The sequence below is a fragment of the Centruroides sculpturatus genome, unplaced genomic scaffold, assembly GCF_000671375.1.
Source record: "Centruroides sculpturatus isolate CEXI.00-Female unplaced genomic scaffold, Cexi_2.0 scaffold778, whole genome shotgun sequence".
Taxonomy (NCBI): domain Eukaryota; kingdom Metazoa; phylum Arthropoda; class Arachnida; order Scorpiones; family Buthidae; genus Centruroides; species Centruroides sculpturatus.
In genome coordinates, this window is record NW_019385068.1 from 332,507 (window position 1) to 345,605 (window position 13,099).

The 13,099-nt window shown below is 27.5% G+C and overlaps 1 protein-coding gene across 1 annotated transcript; it reads right to left on the bottom strand.

Moving 5' to 3' along the window:
• Window positions 1-268: 268 nt before the first annotated feature.
• LOC111634184 (argininosuccinate synthase-like) lies at window positions 269-11,650 on the bottom strand. The gene is made up of 13 exons (XM_023378891.1): window positions 11,424-11,650; window positions 7,509-7,577; window positions 7,186-7,431; window positions 6,632-6,706; window positions 5,778-5,848; window positions 5,566-5,687; window positions 4,253-4,337; window positions 3,078-3,142; window positions 2,251-2,324; window positions 971-1,028; window positions 736-892; window positions 602-667; window positions 269-503 (listed from the first exon to the last, which is right to left on the bottom strand). The coding sequence occupies exons 1-13, from the start codon at window positions 11,523-11,525 to the stop codon at window positions 464-466; spliced, it is 1,230 nt and encodes a 409-aa protein (XP_023234659.1). The 5' UTR covers window positions 11,526-11,650; the 3' UTR covers window positions 269-463.
• Between the last annotated feature and the right edge of the window lie 1,449 nt (window positions 11,651-13,099).

Consider the following 13,099-nt stretch of genomic DNA (forward strand, 5'->3'; position numbering starts at 1 on the left):
CACGTAGTTTACTTACTGTATAAACTGAAAAGTGGATGTATAAACTGAAAGTAATGAGTCTAACCTGAAATCGGTAAAAAATAACAGAGTAGACTCTGGTAGAGGGGATCACCCATATACTATTTACCAACTAACCCACACTTATAATGGTGAGAAAGTGATTTAGTAGAAAATTGTATTTTGTTTTTTTAGAATCTGTTTTTTGGAAAACCCTATTATTTTGCTCTCTGTTGTTTTGTTTGGTATAAGTAAGAAAACACCAGTTTAGTTAGTTTTTAAATAAAATTTATTCTCACACTCAGCTTTCGGATGACCAGTTTTTCCTAAGTTTTGGAAGTGGTAGTCTTATTTAAAACTTAAACATTTAGTAAAGTAACATATCATTTAAATCTTGATTATATCTCCTGTATATAAGAGTTTGTTATGATTAGATTTAATTCAATTGATATTCATCTTCAACTTTTTATTCATTAGTTTTTTGAACTCGTTGATATTCTTTAAGTCTACAAAATATATTAAACTTACATAAATAAAACATGTGTAAAATTTTAAACTAATATAAAATCTTATCTTAAAATTGTAAAAATATAAAACTTGAAACCTAAGAGCATTAATTCTAATGAATCCTTCGACATCTTCTGGTGTAAATTTATCGGTCATATCCAAACTGAAAATAGTAAATATTTTCTAATTATTTAAATAATGTATAAAATTTATTTGAAAAATAATATTTACCTGGAAAGTTCTTGATTGTAAATTGCCTTTTGTGATTGTCTGTTAAGAATGGAAATCTTTCCTTTAAATAAAGATAAACCCACAACTCCCGTCACTGTGTGTTGGCTTTGCCTTATGCACATTCTTGTATATTGGCATTCTGGACTGAACCATAATCCTAAATATATACAATTAATGTTTATATTACTTAAATAATGTCGTAACTTACAACATAAATGTAAGAACTTGTTCTTACCATTATATATTTGTTCTGAAAGTTTCGAAGTTAAGTAATTTTTCAATTTTAAAACTTCCTACAATTAAAGATATAAAACAATTATATTTGTAAGATTGTTATTATATATTCTATCATATTTCTATCGTTATATCATTTTATTTTTTATTTATTATATTATATATTATAAAAATACAGTATATCTTTCTACACTTACGCGAGAACGAAAAGAAGCTACCAATCGGAGTGGGCGATCAGAGACAGAAAATAATAAAAACCCCGAAGGACGTGACAGCTTCTTCTCCCGAAAATTCCAAGTGTTGGACCAATTGTTGTGCCTATCATCGTTTCCCTACTTCGGATCGGCATCTTTCCGTCGCGGAAGCTGAGATCGTCGAGACATCCGAGGAACTCTTACTCACGAACCAAAGACATTTCTTCATTTGGGACTATCGTGGAAAGGAGATGAAGACCAGAGACCGCCATCGATTTTAAACTTCCAAGATGGCGGAAATCTTAAGCTTCTTTCGTGTCAAATAAATGTTTCTTGTAACTGTAGAATGTCTCAGTGCCGATCGCATCCATATACGACCCTCCCGACCTCTCGTCCATCTTGACCATCTTTCCCTCTATTGTCAGCCTCATAATTTCAAATGTAAAAATATAATATTTGTTCTATAACCATTACACGACATTTTGCCAAGAATACTGCACTTCTCTAACGACTAATGTAGGAAGGCTGGATGACCAAGGTAGTTAGCCTATTGCTCTAGGAAACCCGAAATTAATCTGGGAGGTCGAACAATGGAATTTTTTCATGGATGTCTTAGATATGTTAGGACTACCCAGCTGACCATTGTGGGCTTGGCCTAAGACATAATGAGCTTCCTAAAAACCTATTAGTGCCCATAGAGAAGAGAGAGTTTTAAAAAAACTTAACTTTGATGACAAACATTTTAGTGTTGTTGTAGGAAGTGATCTCACTCCATCATCCTCTTCAGTTAGAAATCCAATAAACATAACAAAATGTAAAATTTAATAATACAATATTATTTGTAATAATTTAGTAATATTATGAGTATTTGCAATTTATATTTTAGATGTATACAGTATGTGCATTGTAGTGACGTGCTGTATAAGGCGAAGGTGGCTCAAACTTGTTTGTAAATAATATTTCAGGTGTCCATGTTTAAGTGCATTGTAGTGAAGTTAAATTTTTTTATATATGTTAAAATTATTTACTAGAGATTACTTATTTATTATAAATAAGAATACGATTTATAGGTTGAAAATTAACTCACCCGATCCATGGCATAGACTTCCAAATCTAAATGAGCTTCAAAGAGAATCGTTCCACCTGGTGTTTCGTAACAACCTATAGAATATAATAAAACCTTTCGATATTTTTCTGAATTTTTTAAAATTGTAATTTCATTTTAAATTTAAAAAAATCTAAAAAAAGATGCATAATAAAAAAACAGGAGCTTGTAAAAATTCAAGGAGAAAATTCAGTGAGAAGTATAAAAGAGAAAGGGTAATTAAAGTTTACATTGATGATGTAACGTGCAACTTTAAGAAACACGTGCATACAAATAATAATTTTTTATATAAAAAATTTAAATCGGAAAATTTATTTAATTTTTCAAGCATTTTTAGGCAAGGACAAATAATTAAGTTTAAATAAAATGTGCATGTAATTAAATGTCATTAAAAGACAACTTCGCCTACATTATAGCAATTTGCTATTAAAACGCCTACATAATACAAATAACTAAAAATACACCTATATATGGTAAAAATATTTAATTGTATGTTTAACGTAAAAATTAAATTATTAAAATATCTTTAATATATTTTTTAAAATCATCAATAAGTTTTAAGTTACCTTCTTAACGAGATTGTTATTAACTAAGGTAATTAATTATAAGTTTTTTAAGATAACATCATTATGATCCTTTGAACAATTTCAGAATCTAACCAAAAGCCTTATATTTAATGTTAGATTTTGGGCTTTTAAAGCGTTTAAAAATATTAGTAACTTTTCCTAGTTAATTTTAATCATCTGTACATATTATTATTGTACTCGCAGAAAAAATATCCAACACTGCTATCAATATAAACAATCTACCTCTTGATTTCACTCCAATATATCTGTTTTCTACGATATCTATTCTACCAATTCCATGTTTGCTTCTAAAATATAAAAAATAATGATTATAAAATTTTCAATTAAACATTTAAAATTATAATTATACTATTAAGATGTTTATAATTTTAAAGATTATGATACGAAATATTTTAAATGCTTCCACTAAATAGAAAATACAATAGCTTTGATCAGTGTTTCTCATAGTTTTTGCTCATGCAACCCAGTACAGTATACAGTAGACCCTCTATAACACGGTAGATACGTTTCGTTTTATATGAATTCCGTATTTTACCAGTCACTTAAATACATGAGCCAATCACATCCCGGCACGTGTGCAGTTTACGGACTACGGCTGTTTGAAAGGTTTTCTTCCATAAAATTAATCGTTTTTAGACTAATTTGACTCAACATTTCCAAAACACGTATAATTTTTTGGGAATAATCTATATATACTATTCTATAAACAAAAAATTGTAGGATTACTTACCGAGTGTTCACCGTTCGACGACGCCATTGCTTAAGCTTGTTTTCGTCGCGGAGCGGCGCATCGAACGGCGGGTGCGTGTTTTCCGATAAGTTATTTTCCTGCGAAAAATTCGCTGAACTTTGGAGACATCATTAATATAAATATAATTTTTATGGCCGTTAAATAATAAATGGTTTTTGTAGGCCCGCTGCTCGTTTAAACTCAACGGTTTGTGCAATATTCGCTATTGGTCTAGATTCGACCAATCCTATCGCGACACGAGTCGGCAATGACGTTTTACCGTATTATACGAGTATCTTTTAGCGTGTTTATACGAATACGATCGCAATTTTTTCGCCTTGTTATACGAATCCGTATTATATGAAACCGTTTTATAGGGGTCTACTGTATTTTTTTGTAATGGTTTCGCGACACAAATGTTTATAATATAAATTTTTAAGAAAATCTGGTAAATTCGAGTCACTGTACATAATACAACGAAATAAAATCGTACACTTTTTTTTATATATAAAACTTCTACGTGTGAAATGTAACATTGAGTACATTTCTATTAAGAGCGGTACAGACCATTCTTAAACTTTAAAACAATAACTTTAAAACAAATTTTAAAGTGCTTTATCTAATAAAGAATGAGTTTAATATATGATTATTTAATGTTTTACTTTACCCAACTTCATTCAAATATAAAAACATGTCCAGCGGTCCTTCTCTTATCGTTCCATCTCCCATATTAATTACTTTTATTGGAATCCCTGTTAGATAACAATATATGTAGTTAATTATAATAGGTCTAAAATAATTATTAATTGGTTTTAATTATAAAATGTAGACCAATCAAAATACATATGTTTTTAATTTATCAATAAGATTTAAATGAAAAATTTGTTATTTAGAAAGAAAACGCTCAGCGAAAGTCGTCTAACTTTACGAAGTCGGAATCGGTAAATTTTTAGGAATTTTAGGATGTTTCTGTGTGAAAAACAATGAAAAAGTGAATTTATAATATGCAATTTGAATAAAAAAGAACACTGTTTCTAGCAGAATAATACATTTTCTATAACTGTAATGTATTGTAAATATATTTTCTTCTTCTGCTATATTATTATAAAAGATGTTTTGTTCCGTTACTTTGTTTTAATAAATATTTTTTTAATATTATGCTAATAAGTCTTTTAACGAATCAAGATAGTGTCTACATTCGGTACCACAACACGTAATTTCAATTCTATAACAACACACAACACAACACAACACAGCTTTAAATTTGAGTTTTAAAGGACTGTATAGGACCACATTATGTATCACTGAGGAGGGGTTGGAGTACATTATACCAACCCGAAATATATTTGTAGTTCAATGGAAAATAAAAAATAATTTACTAACCAGAAATTGCTGTGAGATACGTCTACCAAAGTGTGTTTCTTTTGGATTACAGAGACGGATTTACATTTGTAATAATACTTCTAGTCACCCAGCAAAACGCTTACAGCAATGGTTTCAAGAAAATATGTGCCTGTTCTAAAGTGGCCGCCTAATTTGCCAGATTTAAATCCGATAGAAAATGTTTGGATTAACATAAAAAAATACATTACAATAATACAGATGAGAAAATCAATAAAAATTTATAAAATATATAAGAGAAATCTGGGAAAATGTAACCATTGAGTACTGTAAAAAATCTAGTTAATTCAATGCCAGCGAAATGTATTGTCATACGAGTTTCTGGCTATTCCACAAAATATTAATAATTTATCTAAACTCTATTCTCATTGGCGACTTTTTTCAAAGACAAAAAAAAACAAGAAAATGTTTCTAAAGTTGTGAAACTAAATTTGTAATAATTACTAGAAAACATTTTAAAATAAAATTATAATTGTTATATACGTTCTGTCTACAGGATGGTTGTTTTTAAACTTCTGAAATAAAGTTGTAAAATAAAATAAACTAGTGACTAAACTAATATAATGAAAAAACACAAACCGTTGTCAAAATAAATTTCTAGCTTTTCAGCAACATCAGGACAATTTTGAGGATCGGTTGTCATGGTAAATATTCCATCTGGAGCTGTTTTGCTAGGATCTTCAAGAATGCCAGATTCATAGCTGAAATTTATTACTCGTTATATATTTTTTACATAATATATAAAAGTTTGTAACGAAAACATTGAAAATAAAAGTAAGAAAGTAAAATACCTTATATGCATCAAATTAGCATCCATACTCCATGGAGCTTTGGGTGTAATTGAAATAGGTATATTGTGTTTCTATCAAAAATTAATTCTAATTAGAAAATTTATACTAAATAAATATATTGAAGTATATTCAATTAAATATATAAGTAATATTTCGAAAAGCCTCTTTTATGTGGCTTACAGAATTGTGTTCGTTTTCAAAATTTAATCGATCGATTTTAATTAAACTTTGCTATTTTTCATTATTTGCGACGAGGAATCTAAAAATGTTATAAAAGTGACATCATTTTCGAGAAATAGTGGTGTTACAGTGGCAATGTTCATGCTTCCTGATGAGATTGAATGGACCTAATAACGGAAAACAGGCGCCGAAAACGAACAAACACAAGAACAAAGCAATCGACACCGGATGAATGTAAGGATCGTCTCTTATGTGCCAAACAGATGCAAGGATCTCCTTCAAATAAGTTATAAGGATTGTCTTCTTTTGATCTTCTTCTGATCACACACACACTCTTTCTCTCTCATTCTCACGTACACATCCATACACACACGGCAAGCCACAGCATGTCGAGTCCAATGACCAATGACCACATTTAACTCGAAATTTGTTAGGTATGAAAACAATGTGACTAAAATATCATCTGTTATCGAAAAGAAGCATTACTTTCCTTTTAATTGTAGACTATTATTCGGATTTTTCTTTCAATTGTATATTAAAACATTTACATATAAGATTTCTAATTTATAGTTGAAGTAAGCATTATTATACGTATTAGAATACTTTTAGAAATTTATTATTCATACAAATAAAAAGTTTACTTTAAAATTATTAATATAACTACTTATATTTACTTTTGCGTAAGAAATCAAATCTTGTCTTCCTCGAAAACAATTGTAAAATTCAGCCATTCTCCAAGGAGCTAAAATCTATTGTGAATATTAATATTTATAAGAAAGTACAATAGAAAAAAACTATAGTTAATAAATATTAATGTTGTTTTACTAATTAATCATTTCTAATTAAAATACATAATTATCAGCTTTAGTTCTTAACAAAGTTAACCTCTCAATTTTAAAATTTTAATCTTCAATAACATTACATCTATTTATCTGGTTATTTTTATTACAAAAATATATCGGTTTGAAATTTTTAGTAAGTTATGTATTAAATTTTAATATATTATTAATTAGTACAAATATTTAAGTGGAAGCTGGAGATCTTTTTCCTGGGAGCGGCAAAAACTGAGAGAACCTTAATGGTTCTTCGCTTAATAAATTAATATTATTATAATTTGATCACATAAAAGAATCGCATTTTAACTAAATTTGACAGATTTTAATGCACATTTTAAAAATTTCTTATTAATAGAAACAAATCATAAGTACTAATGAAATTTTATATTTACTTTAATTGACGGTAAGAGAGTATAAAAGGTTAATTCGAATCTTATTTGGTCATTTCCTTTTCCTGTAGCACCATGAGCTACGTAAGATGCATTTTCTTCTTTTGCAAGCTTAATGAGCGCTCTCGCAATACAAGGTCGTGCTAAAGAAGTTCCTAATAAATATCGTCCTTCATATATTGTTCCAGCTTGAACAGCGGGCCAAATAAATTCTGTAATAAATTCGGCCTTTAAATCTTCGATAATCACCTAAATAAATAACATTCAATTATGTTAATAAATACATAATAATATTACAAAGGAAATTTTTTTTATTTTTGTCATACTTTCGTTGCACCTAAATTCTTTGCTTTATTGTAAGCTTCAGTAAAATCTTCATCCTGGCCAACATCAGCCTGAAAATTAAATAATTTATTAATATTTTTTAAAAATTTGTTTATTACTTTATTACTTACAGTCTATTTATTATTTTGATAAACTAAAATATCTCATATATTTAATGACTATTGTTCAAAGTTTGCACGTAGTTTATTGACTGAGATCATTTTTTTGCTTTTGTTTTACATTGTTTTTATCATTAACGAAACGAAAATTTACTAGAACATACCGGAATCGTCGCCATATTGAAAGGCTAGGTAACCTATAATTCGCATTCTCCATATATATACTGTATGTACAGTACGTGGTACACTGTACAGTACATACATACTGTATAAATATTATAGGTTTATAAGCATTTTTAGAAAAAAATCGACAGTGTTCTAATGAAAAGTTTTTGCTAACTTCAAACCGGGATTTTAGCAAACTTTAAGAAATAAAATGTAAAAAAAATAATCATAATTTTTAATATATTCACATATCTAAATAAAGTGAATAATGAATCCTTCGACATCTTCTGGTGTAAATTTATCGGTCATATCCAAACTGAAAATAGTAAATATTTTCTAATTATTTAAATAATGTATAAAATTTATTTGAAAAATAATATTTACCTGGAAAGTTCTTGATTGTAAATTGCCTTTTGTGATTGTCTGTTAAGAATGGAAATCTTTCCTTTAAATAAAGATAAACCCACAACTCCCGTCACTGTGTGTTGGCTTTGCCTTATGCACATTCTTGTATATTGGCATTCTGGACTGAACCATAATCCTAAATATATACAATTAATGTTTATATTACTTAAATAATGTCGTAACTTACAACATAAATGTAAGAACTTGTTCTTACCATTATATATTTGTTCTGAAAGTTTCGAAGTTAAGTAATTTTTCAATTTTAAAACTTCCTACAATTAAAGATATAAAACAATTATATTTGTAAGATTGTTATTATATATTCTATCATATTTCTATCGTTATATCATTTTATTTTTTATTTATTATATTATATATTATAAAAATACAGTATATCTTTCTACACTTACGCGAGAACGAAAAGAAGCTACCAATCGGAGTGGGCGATCAGAGACAGAAAATAATAAAAACCCCGAAGGACGTGACAGCTTCTTCTCCCGAAAATTCCAAGTGTTGGACAAATTGTTGTGCCTATCATCGTTTCCCTACTTCGGATCGGCATCTTTCCGTCGCGGAAGCTGAGATCGTCGAGACATCCGAGGAACTCTTACTCACGAACCAAAGACATTTCTTCATTTGGGACTATCGTGGAAAGGAGATGAAGACCAGAGACCGCCATCGATTTTAAACTTCCAAGATGGCGGAAATCTTAAGCTTCTTTCGTGTCAAATAAATGTTTCTTGTAACTGTAGAATGTCTCAGTGCCGATCGCATCCATATACGACCCTCCCGACCTCTCGTCCATCTTGACCATCTTTCCCTCTATTGTCAGCCTCATAATTTCAAATGTAAAAATATAATATTTGTTCTATAACCATTACACGACATTTTGCCAAGAATACTGCACTTCTCTAACGACTAATGTAGGAAGGCTGGATGACCAAGGTAGTTAGCCTATTGCTCTAGGAAACCCGAAATTAATCTGGGAGGTCGAACAATGGAATTTTTTCATGGATGTCTTAGATATGTTAGGACTACCCAGCTGACCATTGTGGGCTTGGCCTAAGACATAATGAGCTTCCTAAAAACCTATTAGTGCCCATAGAGAAGAGAGAGTTTTAAAAAAACTTAACTTTGATGACAAACATTTTAGTGTTGTTGTAGGAAGTGATCTCACTCCATCATCCTCTTCAGTTAGAAATCCAATAAACATAACAAAATGTAAAATTTAATAATACAATATTATTTGTAATAATTTAGTAATATTATGAGTATTTGCAATTTATATTTTAGATGTATACAGTATGTGCATTGTAGTGACGTGCTGTATAAGGCGAAGGTGGCTCAAACTTGTTTGTAAATAATATTTCAGGTGTCCATGTTTAAGTGCATTGTAGTGAAGTTAAATTTTTTTATATATGTTAAAATTATTTACTAGAGATTACTTATTTATTATAAATAAGAATACGATTTATAGGTTGAAAATTAACTCACCCGATCCATGGCATAGACTTCCAAATCTAAATGAGCTTCAAAGAGAATCGTTCCACCTGGTGTTTCGTAACAACCTATAGAATATAATAAAACCTTTCGATATTTTTCTGAATTTTTTAAAATTGTAATTTCATTTTAAATTTAAAAAAATCTAAAAAAAGATGCATAATAAAAAAACAGGAGCTTGTAAAAATTCAAGGAGAAAATTCAGTGAGAAGTATAAAAGAGAAAGGGTAATTAAAGTTTACATTGATGATGTAACGTGCAACTTTAAGAAACACGTGCATACAAATAATAATTTTTTATATAAAAAATTTAAATCGGAAAATTTATTTAATTTTTCAAGCATTTTTAGGCAAGGACAAATAATTAAGTTTAAATAAAATGTGCATGTAATTAAATGTCATTAAAAGACAACTTCGCCTACATTATAGCAATTTGCTATTAAAACGCCTACATAATACAAATAACTAAAAATACACCTATATATGGTAAAAATATTTAATTGTATGTTTAACGTAAAAATTAAATTATTAAAATATCTTTAATATATTTTTTAAAATCATCAATAAGTTTTAAGTTACCTTCTTAACGAGATTGTTATTAACTAAGGTAATTAATTATAAGTTTTTTAAGATAACATCATTATGATCCTTTGAACAATTTCAGAATCTAACCAAAAGCCTTATATTTAATGTTAGATTTTGGGCTTTTAAAGCGTTTAAAAATATTAGTAACTTTTCCTAGTTAATTTTAATCATCTGTACATATTATTATTGTACTCGCAGAAAAAATATCCAACACTGCTATCAATATAAACAATCTACCTCTTGATTTCACTCCAATATATCTGTTTTCTACGATATCTATTCTACCAATTCCATGTTTGCTTCTAAAATATAAAAAATAATGATTATAAAATTTTCAATTAAACATTTAAAATTATAATTATACTATTAAGATGTTTATAATTTTAAAGATTATGATACGAAATATTTTAAATGCTTCCACTAAATAGAAAATACAATAGCTTTGATCAGTGTTTCTCATAGTTTTTGCTCATGCAACCCAGNATAGTATATAATAAAATATAACGTATCTGAAATAACGAAACACGTTGTTTATTTGATAATAGTTTGATAAATTATAGTATATTCTCTGTAAATGGGGAAATTCCAAAAGAAAACATATTCATTATTTTTCCTCTTTCCTTCTTTGAAAAACATAGTTTTATTTTAGAGCATTTTCTCTTGAAATTATTACCGAATGAATTGACATTTGATTAAACTCGAAATTTTTAATAGTTTTTCTGAATTTGAAACTAATTTTGAATTTTTCTCATATACTGTAATGTTAAATACGATGTTTGTAAGTGATTTCATTATATGATGTAAACTCTTCTCGGTTTCAAATTATTTTGTAACTTCCAATTAACAGGATGATTGAAGTTTCTTCCTAGTTGCAATCGCGGGGTAACATCATTTTAATTAAATGAATACTACTTTCAAATCGTGTACGTAATTTATTATTAATTAAATATACATATCACATTTCCAACATTTCCTCTCTAAATTAAAAAAAAAAAAAAAAAAACTTTAACATAAATGAGTTAAATATGCGCGCTTTAAAAACTTAAAGCACCTTTATGCAAATATAAATAAGAATTTTATATATTTTCTGCGTAAAATAATGTAATAGAATGTTTAAAAATATATATTAAAAAGTTATAATTACCATAAATGCTATCACTTTATACTTTCTTTCGACTAACCAAGCAAGAATACAAGATGTATCCAAACCACCACTGTATGCTAAAATTACTGTTTTATTAGCCATGGTATTCTATCAATAATTTCAGATACGATTTAATTAAATATATCTTTTATAACTTATTCAATATTAAAAGTAAAGAGAATTCAGCGTAGTTTATATTTCGATAATCGTCAGCCAATTATCTCGTAGTTTGCTGCTATAGATTGCGTAGTGGCACGAAATACATTCACACGTGATTTAAGTTATCAATGACAGTACGGAAAACAAAGAACATATTGTCTGGTAAAACGGCTTTAATATAGTTAAATAAGTAAACCAATTATATAGTTTATTTCAAATGAAACGGAATATATCATTGGCTTTTCTTATTTAACTATATAATACTTATATAATGTGAAATTACCGTATGTGTCTTAAGTGAATTCTCGAAATAACAAACGGAAATAATGTTATAATTTTAATGCATAATAATTTGCCATGTATTTTTTTTAAAATCTAAATTGTTATAACTAAACTACAGAATGATATATATATATATACCATTTATCATTTTATAAAAATTATCACATGTAATAATTTAAATAATACAAAATTATCAAGTATTAGTGTTGTCTAAAAACCTGTTTATAACAGCTGTGTAATGATAAAATAGATTAAATTATTCTATATTTATTTTAATATTGTCTATTGAATCGATTACAATATAAATATATATATTATTTTAATGGAAATAAAAATTATTTTAATATTTCTAATGATTTTTTTTTCGATTATAAAAAATGGATTTAAAAACATTATAAAATATGATTGTTGGGAAATGGGAAATAAACATCTTGTTACATCATTATCACTGAGTAAAGTTGTTTATCTAGTTATTTTATTGATATTTTTTTTTTTACGAGAAATATAGAACACCAGACAATTTTATTTTCTTTTTTTATTAATATAGTATAAAACTCTATTTGGGAAAGTGATGTCTGCTACTTCAAAAGACCGTTAAATCAAATATGTTTTAAAAATGAATATTAATACAGTAACTAATTTAAAATATACAATATGTATTATAATGTTATTATAATGTATAGTACATTGAGTGATTTATACTCATTGTTGACAGAGGAGTTCCGAAAAAGGTAGATAAATCATAACTACATTTTAATAGAATTTTCATATAAACCTAGTTTAAATTGTGGACAGAAAAAAAAAACAATTAAAATACTGAACCTCAAAATATGTCATATTAATCTGATTAATACATAGAAATATATAGTATATAATAAAATATAACGTATCTGAAATAACGAAACACGTTGTTTATTTGATAATAGTTTGATAAATTATAGTATATTCTCTGTAAATGGGGAAATTCCAAAAGAAAACATATTCATTATTTTTCCTCTTTCCTTCTTTGAAAAACATAGTTTTATTTTAGAGCATTTTCTCTTGAAATTATTACCGAATGAATTGACATTTGATTAAACTCGAAATTTTTAATAGTTTTTCTGAATTTGAAACTAATTTTGAATTTTTCTCATATACTGTAATGTTAAATACGATGTTTGTAAGTGATTTCATTATATGATGTAAACTCTTCTCGGTTTCAAATTATTTTGTAACTTCCAATTAACAGGATGATT

Bases quoted from the DNA above. Each gene is read 5' to 3' on its own strand.
- LOC111634184 (XM_023378891.1), bottom strand. From the start codon at position 11,525: ATGGCTAATAAAACAGTAATTTTAGCATACAGTGGTGGTTTGGATACA. The intron at 7,578-11,423 runs GTAATTATAACT...TTTAATTTTCAG, and splicing joins ATAAAGTGATAGCATTTATG to GCTGATGTTGGCCAGGATGA. The intron at 3,143-4,252 runs GTAAAGTAAAAC...TTTATATTTTAG, and splicing joins TTATATTTGAATGAAGTTGG to AAGCAAACATGGAATTGGTA.